The following is a 14,266-nucleotide window of genomic DNA, read 5'->3' on the forward strand; positions in this document are numbered from 1 at the left end:
CAAATACATAAAATCAAAACGAAACCAGCAACCCAATAATACCCTCCAAAAGAGCCAGCATTTTAAAAAATGGTATAGGATGTAGATCAAGTCAGGCAAAGGCCTGGCTGAAAAGGAACGTTTTTGCCTGGCGCCTAAAGGTGTATAGTGAAGGCACCAGGCAAACTTCCCTGGGGAGAGCAGTTGCACTATCTTCATCATGGCTATCAACTTTCAGATTTGAAAATAAGGGATCAGCAGCCTCGAAAATAAGGGATCAGCAGCCTCACCTGTCCCGGGGACAGTCTATGGGATATCTAACAATCTGGGATAGCAGCTGGAAGCAGCGGGAAATGGCGCTGCAATAAGGGAATTTCCTGCAAAAAAGGGGAAGGTTGACAGCTATGATCTTCAGTTGGGGAGTTCAACTGGCTGAGCGTGGGAATCAGCCGCCAAGCCTGGAGATCTGCTGCATCTGAAACTGCTGCTGGTGGATCCTACCCTGGTATTGCTCCTTAAACTAGCCAATCCTAACAGTTTAGGAGGGTGGGAGAAATCCAAGTCATTTCGCATTTCGAGTACCTGATTCACACTCTCTGAAATGGAGACACAAGAGGCAGTGAGCTAATGAGATGCCCCTTTCAAAGTGGGCAGGGACAAAGGCTGGATGGGATGAGATTCTCACATTAACAACAACAAATACCTAGCCTTTGTTCTTAACTGTTGTCTTCAACCCCTCCTGAAAACCAAGACCAGTTATTTCTGTTGCACCTTTCATTTCCTCCCAAGAGAGGCCATGCATATCTGAAAGAACATGCAAGTTATTCAAGCTGAAGATAGCTAAAAACAAAATAAAACCTAAACCCATATCGATTTGCAGTTATCCAACTGCACAATCCATACATCTTGCCACCAGATGGAGATATTGTTTGTGTCTGAGCTCTCTCTCTGTGTGTGTGTGTAAGAGAGAGAACTACAACCACAATGTTGTACCTCTTCATCAGTGAGGGGGAATGCAGTGAGGATCTAGGAAAGAGTTGGTGTTTGAGTCACTTTGAGGGTGTAGCTGCTTTCTTTTTAGCAAAGCTACTGCCCTCCTCCTGCACCCTGAGACAGTTCTTAAGAGGCTGAAATATTTGTATAGGGACACGGGTGGCGCTGTGGGTTAAACCACAGAGCCTAGGACTTGCCGATCAGAAGGCCGGCGGTTCGAATCCCCGTGACAGGGTGAGCTCCCGTTGCTTGGTCCCTGCTCCTGCCAACCTAGCAGTTCGAAAGCACGTCAAAAGTGCAAGTAGATAAATAGGTACCACTCCAGTGGGAAGGTATACGGCGTTTCCGTGTGCTGCTCTGGTTTGCCAGAAGCGGCTTAGTCATGCTGGCCACATGACCCAGAAGCTGTATGCCGGCTCCCTCGGCCAATAAAGCAAGATGAGCGCCGCAACCCCAGAGTTGGTCACGACTGGACCTAATGGTCAGGGGTCCCTTTACCTTTTTATATTTGCATACAGTGGCTGTTCTCCTCACTTCTGAGGGCTTAAGAGGTTCTGGGAGGATGCCAAAGAGAGGTCTCTTTTGGGAAGATCCTCTGCATCTCCCCATGATGGAGTGGTGCATGTTCCTTGCCACAGTCCTGGTCTCCATTGGTAAGGGAAACTAGTTTGAGACAGACCCAGGTGTTTCTTATCGGTTCCCAGATGTGCAGACTTTGCTACACTGAGATATAGTTCGATAAGCTGCTTCTTACCTCGTTCCTTTTCAGGTCTCGGCATTCAGCAACTACAATCCCTGAAACCCTCAGAGGCTGTTCCTCTAGGTGGGACCATCAGTATGTCTTGCACATTTGATAGCGGAACCATCACTGATAACAACTACCCACTCTGGATCCAGCACAAATTGGGTAAAGTGCTGTGGCTGTTGCTTTACCACACCAGCGAAAGAGCATCCGGTGTCCCAGCCCGTTTCTCAGGGTCTAGATCAGGGGATACAATGTATTTGGCCATCACTGGGGCCTTGCAGGAAGATGAAACTGATTATTTCTGTGCCGTGTGGACAGGGACTCAGCAGCACAGACGTTCAATCAAACGGGAAAGCAAGAATAAACTGTTTTTTGCCGTTTTCCTTCTTGGCCTTCCTTCTTTTTCATTTGCAGATGCTAAACTGATGGTATAATAGTGTCCATGGACCACTTGATGAGCTTACTTGAACAGCTAAAAGAGGCTCCTGGGAGGCCGAAGGGACATTACTGGAACAACATATGGGTTGGGGCAACTGGCTAAAAATGTGTTAAAATGTTTTAAATGGTTTAAATTTTGGTTCCCCTGTTTTGTTTCTTTGAGTTGCGGTTGGTTAAATGTTTAGTTGGGGTTGGAGGCTATTTTAATTTGGGTATAACTGTAAACTGTTATTATTATTATTCTACTATTGATTTATTGGTTTATAGTTTGTATAAGATACCGCATTTTTCGCTCGATAACACGCACCTAACCATAACACGCACATAGTTTTTAGAGGAGGAAAACAAGAAAAAAAAATCTGAATGAAACAGTGGATGTATCATTTTTGTGCTTCATGCTGTGGCCACAGACATGTGATTTGACGGTGAGTTTGGGGTAGCCCAATGCAAAGATCCTGAGGATCCATGTGGATCCATGCTTTGTAACCACGTTTTTGCACCATTGCAGCCCTGTTTTTGCATCAGATCATTGCTATGTGATCTGATGGTGAATTTGGGGTGACTCAATGCAAAGGTCCCGAGGATCCATGTGGATCCATGCTTTGTAACCACATTTTTGCACCATTGCAGCCCTGTTTTTGCATCAGATCATTGCTATGTGATCTGATGATGAATTTGGGGTGACTCAATGCAAAGATCCTGAGGATCCATGTGGATCCGTGATTGGAACCACGTTTTAAGTGGGGAGGGAAGGGAAAACATAGAAGGGACAAGGAGCACCGAGAGGGGTGTGCGGAGAAGCAGCTGGCTAAGAATGCAGGAGAGGGGTTTTACCAGAGGGAGGAAAGGAAGGCAAAAGTTCCCACACCCACCCACCAAAGCCAGCCAGCTCTCTCTCTCCCCCCCCCACCTGCATGTTGCCTGCGAGTCCCTAGACACACGGAGAGGAATTAGAAGGAAGGACGCTCTGCTTTCGCCTCTGCTTGCCTGGAGGGGAGGGGTTTTCTCTGCTCTTTGTTCCGTTTGAGCAAACACAGTAAGGAAACAGAAGTGGGTGAGCAGTAAGACCCTGAGGCAGAATGCAGGAAAGCAGCAGCTTCCTCTTTTCAAGGCTTCCCTTCTCCTGACGATTTGATATTTGCCTGATTTTTGCCTGTCAGCTCCAGGGACCACACATTCGCTCAATAACACGCACAGACATTTCCCCTTACTTTTTAGGAGAAAAAATCTGCGTGTTATAGAGGGAAAAATACGGTACTCTGTTTTTTAATACTTGATGTTTTATTATGTTTTTATATATGCTGTAAGCTACCCTTTGCACCCTTGCAGGCAGCGCTGACCCAGGGCACTACCATAGGTCAGCCAAGGGTGAACACATGAGGTAGGTGAAAAACCCGGGAACAGACTATGTTCACTCCCCAGATGCTCCCCTAGACTCAGGCACAGGCACAACCCCCTCTCGGGGGTTGACCAAACCAAGTTGAGTCCCTGGATTCCTTTAACGGAATACCCTTCACATAGGGATGGCGAGATCATTCTCCCACCTCTATCACATGAACCAGTGCCTATCTGCAACCTTACAAGTTGTGACGATTTGCTATGCGGCAGGTGAAACCCAAATGGCAACAGCTAATCAGCCAAGTGGGGAAAATTCCTGCCAATGACAGACGACACACGACGGCATAGCAAGGTCAATCACAAAATGCCCTAAAAGTAGGGAGAGGTGGGGGTGTTTTTATGCACGAACCAAAAGAGGAAGCTCTGGGTAACGTGCATAGGTATATATAGGTCCCTCGATCCGTTTAAACTGCACCCCATTGGCCCAGCAACGAGGGACCTACCAAGTGGGTGTTGTGGCTATCCAATATACCAACCCACAACCAAGAGGTCAGTCTCCAGGTCTCACTGCAACACGTGCCCTCTTTGAGGGAGGACACGCTTTATCGGTCTTACTCCATCAACATGAAAGGGGAGATTTTTTAGCAGAAACCCTGAGGTACCACTGTACATTCGAAAACCGAGGTACCACTGTATTTACATTCATTCATTGGATGACAACCGGCCACCTTCTTCTGCCTCAGCTGTAGCAAAACATGTCTCTCCTGTATTCTGTAGCCATAGCAGACATTGCAACCTTGCAACAGTTTGACTTCACTCCCAAAGGTGCACCCCTCCATTGTTTCCCTGGACAGAGGCATGCCAACCAGTCATTGCTCACTACAGTGGTACCTCAGGTTAAGTACTTAATTCGTTCCAGAGGTCCGTTCTTAACCTGAAACTGTTCTTCACCTGAAGCACCACTTTAGCTAAAGGGGCCTCCTGCTGCTGCCGCGCTGCCAGAGCACGATTTCGGTTCTCATCCTGAAGCAAAGTTCTTAACCTGAAGCACTATTTCTGGGTTAGCGGAGTCTGTAACCTGAAGCGTATGTAACCTGAAGCGTATGTAACCTGAAGCGTATGTAACCTGAGATACCACTGTACAATATTTATTTCTCAAAACAACATATACAGTTATAAAAAGCATACATCATTCAAAATTAAAAAGTATCATTAAATGCATTCCAGGGCCTCTGAATCTGGAACAGATGAGTAAAATTTGTCTGCATCTGGTTGTTCTCTTTTCTTCAACCAGGTCTCCACACACCCTCTTTATCGCAGCATATGTTTGCAGTTGTTGACATGCTATAAATTACAACTTGGAGAGGCACTCCCACCATAGCGTCCTGCCGGAAATTCTATTCCAGTGTTTACTTCAGGCTGCAGGCTTCAGGCTGTTTTTGAAGGAAACATGGCTGCTGGAGGCACTCTTGGCCAGGAAGAAATGACTTGCCCCGTTTGCCACCAACCTTTCTTGCACCCAGTGATTACTGACTGTGGACACAGTTTCTGCTACGCTTGCCTCATCCAGTATTGGAGCGACTCTGATGGAGCAGGTTCTTGCCCTCAGTGCGGAAAACCTTTTAAAGAAGGCAGCTACAGGCGGAACCATGAGCTAGCAAGGCATGCAGGGGAATCCACGAAATCTAAAGAAGAAGAGGCGAAAAGCAAAACAGGAAGGTGTGATAAGCCGGAGGAACTCCTGGAATCCTGTGAGGGTGATGATCGAATGGTTCGAAAGAAAAAGGTAGGAAACTAGGGAGGGGAGGGAGGGAAATGAATTTGGTTTGTTTGCTTTTTAAAAAAGTTCAATTGATTCACATGTATCTCTTCCACAAAATTTATGCATACAAACCAGAAAGCAGTTTACAAAAATAATAAAACAATAAAGTTATCGATAAAAGCAGTTAAACAGCACTTAAAACATTCAAAAAGTAATTAAAATCTGCAATAAGCTGAAAACAGAATAAAGCATATGCTACCCTCTGCTTGCTCATAATTAACCCGCCATGGGCCCACACTTTAGCTTGGTCTTTTAGGAACACAGAGTGACACTGTACAATGTTATAAATGAGACCCTCCCCTACTGATGGACTTGGGAAATTGTTGTCACCAAATCAACTAGGGCTGCTAGGTCAGGAGCATCTCAGACCCTGAAATTTCAAGGCCCAGACCTGAGACCTAAGGGAGCCCCCTGTTGATGTCATTGGGGCAGGCCCTGGAGACGGAGGTTAATTGGGAGAAGGGATTGGAGAAGGACAGCCTCCTCACTGAGTGTCTGTGCTATGATTTGCAACTGGCTCCTACTGGGCTGCGATGCATAGTAGAGGAAATTGCATACAAAAGTATGTATATTGGGGGAAAACAGCTGTAAAATGCTGGTGAATTTTCATGAGCTGCTCCTTTTTATTTATTTAATAAATTGGCAAAGTGGTGCAGAATTGTGACAAATTGAACATAAGATTGGTGGTGGTGGTGGTGGGGGAATGAAAAACACCAGAATGCACAGATTCATTCATCCCTACTTCTAGATATCACAAGTGACACCTTGGCTTCCAAAGCCTCATCGGTGGTGTTATGTACTGAAGTTCTCATCCTGGGCCAGCAGGGGGGATACTGTAGATAGTTTTCACTCAGGTCCACATATGCAAACAAGGGATTGAAAGTGACGTTCAGCGATTGGATACTTACAGAAAATGGCTACTGTTGCGTTGTAGTGGAGCTGTATATAAGCAGGCTGGCTGAACCCTTCAGTTCAGGTCTGTTCTGGCCTATGAATAAACAAGAGCTGTTTGAAGAATCACTGTGCCGTCTGATATGTTCACCCACAACTTAACAGGTGGTATTGTATCTTTCTGGTTAATTACTCTGGTTGTGTAGAAGAACTCAGCTGTTACATTTCCATGTTGGGGGGGGGGGAGGAAAACGAAGGAGTGGATGGAGTTGTACTTCTAAATCAAGAACTTTGCTAAGAAACACCTGATTTTTAAAAATATTTTTAAGGGAACCATGATACCGAAAGGGACGTCCACACTGCTTGTAGTTATGGAAGAAGACATTAAGTGCCCTATTTGCATAGACTATTTAACAGACCTTGTGACTCTGGATTGTGGCCATAACTTTTGTAAGGCCTGCATCAACCATAACTGTGAGATATGGAAGGAAATCGGTCCACCGGAATGTCCTATCTGCCGAACCAAGATCCAGAAAGGGAATTACCGGCCAAACTGGCTGCTGACCAGCATTGTAGAAAACTGCAAACGCTGCAAAGGAGCATTGTGTGACAGACACAAGGAAAAACTTCTACTGTTCTGCAAAGAAGACAGAGAATTGCTATGTTCCAAGTGTGAACATTCGCCACAGCACAGCCAGCACTCAGTGGTTCTCCTGGAGCATATTGAACAGGTAGGAACTTGTCTAGATAAGCCCCAAACAACATTGTGTCCTCCAGATGTTATGCAATGCAGATCTCCGACCAAAAACAAAATAGGTTACAGAATGAGGGGGAAATGCAGTGCATTTATTGGTGAAAATAAAATGCAAAATTATGTTGTATTAGGGGGAAATGAGTTCCAAAAAATTTCCTGTATGGAGAGCAGTTCTGTCCATTCCACCCACCAGTTTAGATATTTGTCCTTTAAATTTTTTTGCACTCCAGGTTCCATAGAAATCTTTGCCACTCTAATGGTGATAGGAAGGGGGTTGAATCCTGTGTTGTAGCCGGTATCCCCTGCCCAACCCCCATGGCTCAAGATTGACAAGTGGGTAGGATCACCTGACATAATTAGGAGCTGCTAGACCCATACCAAAAGGTGGCGCTGCGGGTTAAACCACAGAGCCTAGGACTTGCCGATCAGAAGGTTGGCAGTTCGAATCCCCGTGACAGGGTGAGCTCCCATTGCTCGGTCCCAGCTCCTGCCAACCTAGCAGTTCGAAAGCACGTCAAAGTGCAAGTAAATAAATAGGTACCGCTCTGGCGGGAAGGTAAACGGCGTTTCCGTGCTCTGCTCTGGTTCGCCAGAAGCGGCTTAGTCCTGCTGGGCACATGACCTGGAAGCTGTACGCCGGCTCCCTCGGCCAATAAAGCGAGATGAGCGGCGCAACCCCAGAGTCGGCCACGACTGGACCTAATGGTCAGGGGTCCCTTTACCTTTACCTAGACCCATACCTGAACCTCAGCTGACTCCTATCAAGTCTCTTCTCTCCGGACGTCTCCTTGAGAGGAGGTTTTTACTCCTGAGGAGTCCTTGCCAGTAGCTGACCACTGATGGGAATGGGCTGGGATTGTATTGGGCACTGTCTTTCTCTAGGGCTCAGGACCCATTTGGCTTCAGTGTCAGAGGACTAACCTTGGTTGTGAACAGCCCCTACTTAGTCTTGTCTGAGGACCCCAACTCCCTGCCCCCAGATGGAGCCTGATTCAGAACTTGGTGTAGGGCTCCCCCAGCAGGGACATGACAAGGTGAGATTCACCCCCCCACCCGCTTTTAGTCTGAAGTGGTACAGTCAAACCTCAGTTGTTCAATGTAATCCATTTCAGAAGACCGTTCAACTTCCAAACAGAGAGCCAGTGTGGTGTAGTGGTTAAGAGCGGTAGTCTCGTAATCTGGGGAACCGGGTTTGCATCTCCGCTCCTCCACCTGCAGCTGCTGGGTGACCTTAGGCCAGTCACACTTCTCTGAAGTCTCTCAGCCCCACTCACCTCACAAAGTGTTTGTTGTGGGGGAGGAAGGGAAAGGAGAATGTTAGCCGCTTTGAGGCTCCTGAAGAGGAGTGAAAGGCGGGATATCAAATCCAAACTCTTCTTCTTCTTCTTCTTCTTCTTCTTCTTCTTCTTCTTCTTCTTCTTCTAATTCTAATTCTAATTCTAATTCTAATTCTAATTCTTCTTCAAAATGTTCGACAACCAAGGTTCAAATGGCTGTAGGCAAAGTCAATGGAGAAAAAATATAAAAACTCTCCGGAAGCCGTTCAGCTTCTGAAAATTGTTCAAAAACCAGAGCAGTTACATCTGTGTTTTCGGCATTCAGGAGCCAAAACATATGATAATGGAGGTGTTCGGGAACCAAGGTTTGACTGTACAAACCAGGTTTTTTTATTTTTTTAAAAAAATAAGAAATAAAATAAAAATGTACACCCCACCCTAGACCATTCCAGTGTAACTATGCAACCTCCCAAAATTTGAACACCTCTTGGGATGGTTTGACCCTTTTCCATTTTAACAGTAAATATTCTACAAATACCTTCCATAGCTCCTCAAAATCATCTCTCCTGCATATTCCCCGTTTTACCTGACAAGGTGAGATTCAAGACGAAGATATATACCACAAAAGCGATGAGGAACCTGCTGTGGCCCTTCTGTCACCAGATACTGATGTGGACTCCTCTTATACATAAAGACCCTGAGGTTTACCAATAGGGATGCGGGTGGCGCTGTGGTCTAAACCACTGAGCCTCTTGGGCTTGCTGATCAGAAGGTTGGCAGTTCGAATCCCCACGACGGAGTGAGCTCCTGTTGCTCTGTCCCAGCTCTTGCCAACCTAGCAGTTCGGAAGCACGCCAGTGCAAGTAGATAAATAGGTACCACTGTGGTGGGAAGGTAAAAGGTGTTTCCGGGCTCTCTGGTTTCCATCACAGTGTTCTCTTGTGCCAGAAGTAGTTTAGTCCTGCTGGCCACATGACCCAGAAAGCTGTCTGTGGACAAACGCCGGCTCCCTCGGCCTTTGACTGGACTTAACTGTCCAGGGGTCCCTTACCTTTACCTTTAAACCTGCAGTTTACCACTGCCTGTTTACAGATTCCCTCCCACTAGAAAGCCCTGATGGGGTGGCAAGGGAGACTTTGGGATCTGTCTCTTTTCAAGCATTTAATGCAACACAGAAGGGTTGTTAGAGGCCAAACTTAACAGGATGGACAAAGTACGGTTCCTATATATCAGCCATGTAAATAAAAGTGATGTTAATGACAGACCTCCAACTGCTCGTGTTTACTTACAGAGAATCTGTCACAGATTGGTGAACCTTTGAGGATGCATTCAATGATTCAATTTTCCTTATATTTTGCGACTGAAGTGTTCACATAACTCTGCACAGGTTTTGTTGGAGGTGATCGATGTCATTTTATTATAAAACCAATAAAATATTCCACAAAAAGGACACACCCTAGGACAGGAGAAGGGTAGTCGAGGATATGTCCGGGGGCCAAATAGAGCTTCCCAGAGGACTGCATTTGGCCCGTGGGCCTGCATGTCCCCGCACTTGCCCCAGGACCTAGGGAATAAAGAAGAGAAGATCCCTCAAGGCTGGTGAATCATTCACTGCTTAGCTCATAATGTGGAGTTTAGGAGAATTCCCATGTTCCCTGGCTAGCAGAAGCGTCACACATCCAGGATTTTCATCTGAGCCAGAGAATAATTTTGTGGTTCTTTCCTGAGCCTGAGAAAAAAATTCACTTGTATCACCATACAAGGAAGGGACAAAACAAAACAAAACCCTCACCAGGACAAACTCATTGTATGTTCTGTCCCTGCAGCTGAGACCTCATTTATCTTCTTGTCTCTTTCAGGGGATCAAAAAGAACTTGAACAGGTATGTAACTATTTCTTGTCACATACAAACACACACACACACACACAACTACAGAACAGATTCTGTTTCATTGAAAACAACATGTTCTTTCAAGTGTGACAAAAATTCTGCCATGTATAATCAACATTTAAAGCAAGGGTGGGAAATCTTTCCCTAATACCCTTTTAACCTTGACAACATTGATTTACCCTTACAACCTTTTACATATACAGTGGTACCTCGGGTTAAGTACTTAATTTTTTCCCGGAGGACCGTTCTTAACCTGAAACTGTTCTTAACCTGAAGCACCACTTTAGCTAATGGGGCCTCCTACTGCTGCTGCGCCGCCAGAGCACAATTTATGTTCTCATCCTGAAGCAAAGTTCTTAACCCGAGGGCTTTCTGTGTGCTAGCCCTGTGTTTTGAATCTAGGCACCTAGTCAGTTCTTTTGTTGTTCACCCACACATGTGAGTCGACAGGGATTCATATATTAATTCCCCCACAGAATCTGCTCTTCTTCTGTTCTTACTACACATTTGTATGGGAGGGCAAGGGGATTGTTCAGTACTGAAAGCTGTCCATCTTCCCTTCCAGGTCCAAAGATGAGGAGGAAGTGGGGCATGAGTTGGTTAATCACCCCAACAGTTGCTCACTGAAAAAAAATTCTCTGATCAACATTACGGAAAAATGGGAAGGTATTGGGGGCAAACAAGGGGGCGGGAAAATACGTTGAACTCAGAGACTTACTAGTGCTCAGGGGCATGGCAAGGGGTGTGTGTGTGTGTGGGGGGTGCGGTCCGTCCTGGGTGTCATGCCTAGGGTGTGTGTGACAAAACCCACCCCCCAGGTGGATTGGCATGGTGGCGCTCGCACTCCCGGTGGGTGGATTTTCGTGATTGGTGTGATTGTTGTTGTGAAAATCCGCCTGCTGATCATGCAGATACACCTGGCGATCAGCCTGGAGCCCCCGCCCCCCCCGGCGGGTGGCGCTTGCATCCTTGACGATTGGTTTTATGCGATCGGCGGGCGTATTTGTTTTGCAGCTAACCCTCCTTAAAAAAAGTCAACAGGAGCGCCTTCTGGGGGTGTGGTTTGGGGAGGAGGCATGGCCTAGAGAGAACCTTGAGGACCAGTTCAAGAGCACCTTGGGTCTCAGTTCTGCACCTGTAAGATAGGTCTCTGATTAGATCGAGCTGGGCTTGTTTTTACGTTCATCAAATCTCCACTTTCCCTCTGTCCTGCAGGAAGTATAATTCTGGATCCAAGCACAGCATATCCATACCTCATTGTGTCTGATGACCTGAAAAGCGTGAGATGGGGAGATGGAAAGCAGGACGTGCCCACGAGCCTTGAGAGGTTTCACTTTGATCCCTGTGTCCTGGGCTGCGAGAGATTTGTTTCAGGAAAACATTGGTGGGAGGTGGAGGTGGGAATGGAGGTTGAGGAGGAAGAGGCTGAGTGGGCTGTGGGGGTTGTACGAGAATCTTTCCAGAGGAATGCGAAGAGCAGCCTTAGTCCTTATTGTGGGATCTGGGCTGTGGGAAAGGAGAGGAATTTTGGCCATGGCTCATTGAGTGACTCTCTTCCCTCCTGTTGCCTCTGGGCTTTTACTTCTCCCAAGTGGACCATGTTGAGACTGAAACGTCTTCCCAGGAAGATCAAGGTGTCCCTGGATTATGAAAAGGGAGTTGTGGAATTTTTCGATGTTGATTCGGACAAACCTTCAAATTTGGAAATCTTCAAATTCTGCTCAGCCTTTTTTAATAGGGAGATGGTCATTCCCTATTTGCGGGTAGAACGTGGTGTCACCCTGAAATGCTCTTGAGGAGAAAGCCACATCTCTGCGGCAATGGGCCAAATGGTTCTCATGAATGACTACTGGTTCCTGAACATGCATCACTGAATCTTTTATCTGCGGGCCAAGAGTTGGGATGTGTTTAGCCAAAGGCAAGGCGGTTCTTTTAAAATTCAGAAGCAATACAGAATACACAAGTGAGTGAGAAGATTAAAGGTTTTATTCCAAAACAGCAAGCGCTGTATACATACCAAGCAAGCACTTCAATCTGTCAATTGGAAGCCCTTAAGAAGCAGTGAAGCAATGCCCCCCCCCCCTCCAGGTAGCCTCAGTTGACACAGCCCTGCGGCTGATCGGTCCGTGCACGAGCTTCAGAGAAATTCTGCCCAAACCATCAGATTTTAGAGGTAGGAGTGCAAATATCCAGAGTGTGGGGTCAGGTGGGATTACTATGAGGAATTATAAAATATGCATCAAGCCATTGTGTCCATGATGAATGCATTGTGTTGACTGGGTTTGAGACATTGACTCTAATTTCTGATCAAATCCCACAACCCTCTGTATCTCTGGCCATTTCCTCTACTGTTCATTTCTCTTGCTTGACCAGTCACGTACACTGCCAGTCTTCTCCAGGCAGGCATCCTGGGTCATCAAAGACAGTGGACAGTTTCTTTGATGTAGCTTTTCTGATATGTTAATCTTAGGATGTTAATCTTAGGGTCAGGAAACAGGTCTCACATAAAGGTGATAATGACCACTGTCCTCCTGGCCATCCTTCTTATCATGTGTATTGATTGTTTATGACCTCCGGGGTTGCTGAATGCACTCTTTTGTAGTTTTCATTCATTTACCCCAAAAGTATGCATGCTGAACTAGTTTTTGTAGTTTAACTTTGTCCCCACGTGGGGTTTGTTGAAATGCTCAGAAGAAATCTGAACGCTCTGTAAAAAGTTATTTTGTGAATAAAACGAGGGGTAGAGGGAGAGAGATTATTATACGCACCCTTCCCAGAGTCTTGCTGGATCAAGCCTCTGTGTGTATTCTTATTAATCAGAGTTCAATCCTTCCTTTACTTTGGGAACGCCTCATTTATAGACAAACCTGTGCAGCTTTCAAGACTGGCTGCATGCAGATCATCCATTAGTCACCCCCTCCCAATGCCTCACTTTCTCAGAACATGTCAAACATGAGAGAAGGTACCCAGTACTACCCTCCCAAATTGATGGCAGCTGGGGGGGGGGCTCTTCACCTCCTCCCAATGTTCCCAAAACATTTAAAACTGTTCTCAAAACATTCGAGAGAGAGGAAGGGGGAAGGAACAGGGGCAGGAAGGGCTCTGTGTCAGACTATTAACTGCTCGATACATTTTGTCTTCCGGATGCATTTCCCATACAGGATGTTGGAGGAATCCATTGGAAAGGGACTATCAAATGGATTACCTTCGGTCTGCCTCTTTGACCTCTATCACAGCACAGTTTCTCTACCAAACACATTTTTTTTTTTAAAAAAGAACTCTAATGGATAGAAAGCAGCTTCCTATGGCTATCCATGCCAGTCTCGCCGTGCCTCTCTTATATTTTTAATTTCAGAAAATTTGTACACTGCTGGGACAACCCAGTCAGATCAACGAGATACAAATTAAACTATTATTATTATTATTATGGAACAGGACGTCCCTATTTCAATCAAATAATTGGTGTAGTTCATTGGTACAGCATCTGTTCTGCATGTAGAAGGCCGCAGGTTCAATTCCTAGCATTTTCATGTAGGCTCTGGAAGGACTCCCTGTCTGAAAACCTAGAAAACCACTACCACTCGGTATAGACACTCCTGAGCTAGTTGGACCAGTGGTCTGACTCAGAATAAGGCAGCTTCTTATGTCTCTGGCTAGGAAGCAAACATTTGTATGCCCACAGCCTGAGGGACTCATTTGCCTCCAGACTTTGCCTCTGCTCCACCTCTGAAATTCTACCACTTAAATGTGCTTAAAGATTTCAGTGGGGCTGGGAGCTGTACTAGGGTTGAAAAGGCTGGTTGCTCTGTAAATGTTGCTAGACCATGGTTCTGTTAGCACCACCAGCTCTATGGTTTCTGGGTCTTTTCTTAGCAGGTACTGGCAGTCTCTTGGACTCTACAGATTCAGTTCTAGACGCCTTGGCAGAGACTTAGGTGTTATTGTCTTGCCACATGGAGAATTACACACGGATAAGGACTGCAAATTGGATCTGTGGTTGGATAGGGGACAATCTCTGCAATCCCCTCCTTGCTACTCAGATGGAGATATCGGGCTGGAGCCAAACCTTTCCATTGAAATCAGTGGAAATTAAGTTGAACTTATCCCATCGATTTCTGCACTCTGCAGGAGAGGACCT

At 46.0% G+C, this 14,266-nt stretch overlaps 1 protein-coding gene across 1 annotated transcript; it reads left to right on the plus strand.

Moving 5' to 3' along the window:
• The first annotated feature begins 4,657 nt into the window (after positions 1-4,657).
• LOC309330881 (E3 ubiquitin-protein ligase TRIM68-like) lies at positions 4,658-12,824 on the plus strand. Its single transcript, XM_081842808.1, has 5 exons — positions 4,658-5,279; positions 6,536-6,937; positions 10,097-10,119; positions 10,694-10,794; positions 11,344-12,824. Exons 1-5 carry the CDS (start codon positions 4,944-4,946, stop codon positions 11,922-11,924), a joined length of 1,443 nt encoding a protein of 480 aa, XP_081698934.1. The 5' UTR covers positions 4,658-4,943; the 3' UTR covers positions 11,925-12,824.
• The last annotated feature ends 1,442 nt before the right edge of the window (positions 12,825-14,266 follow it).

Source organism: Podarcis erhardii (genome assembly GCF_964252035.2).
Source record: "Podarcis erhardii genome assembly, chromosome: 15".
Taxonomy (NCBI): Eukaryota; Metazoa; Chordata; class Lepidosauria; order Squamata; family Lacertidae; genus Podarcis; species Podarcis erhardii.

What these genes read in the sequence shown, in the direction of transcription:
- LOC309330881 (XM_081842808.1), top strand. Translation starts at nt 4,944, where the DNA reads ATGGCTGCTGGAGGCACTCTTGGCCAGGAAGAAATGACTTGCCCCGTT. An exon ending in GAATGGTTCGAAAGAAAAAG is followed by an intron (nt 5,280 to 6,535) that starts GTAGGAAACTAG and finishes AATATTTTTAAG; the next exon opens with GGAACCATGATACCGAAAGG. An exon ending in ATCAAAAAGAACTTGAACAG is followed by an intron (nt 10,120 to 10,693) that starts GTATGTAACTAT and finishes CTTCCCTTCCAG; the next exon opens with GTCCAAAGATGAGGAGGAAG.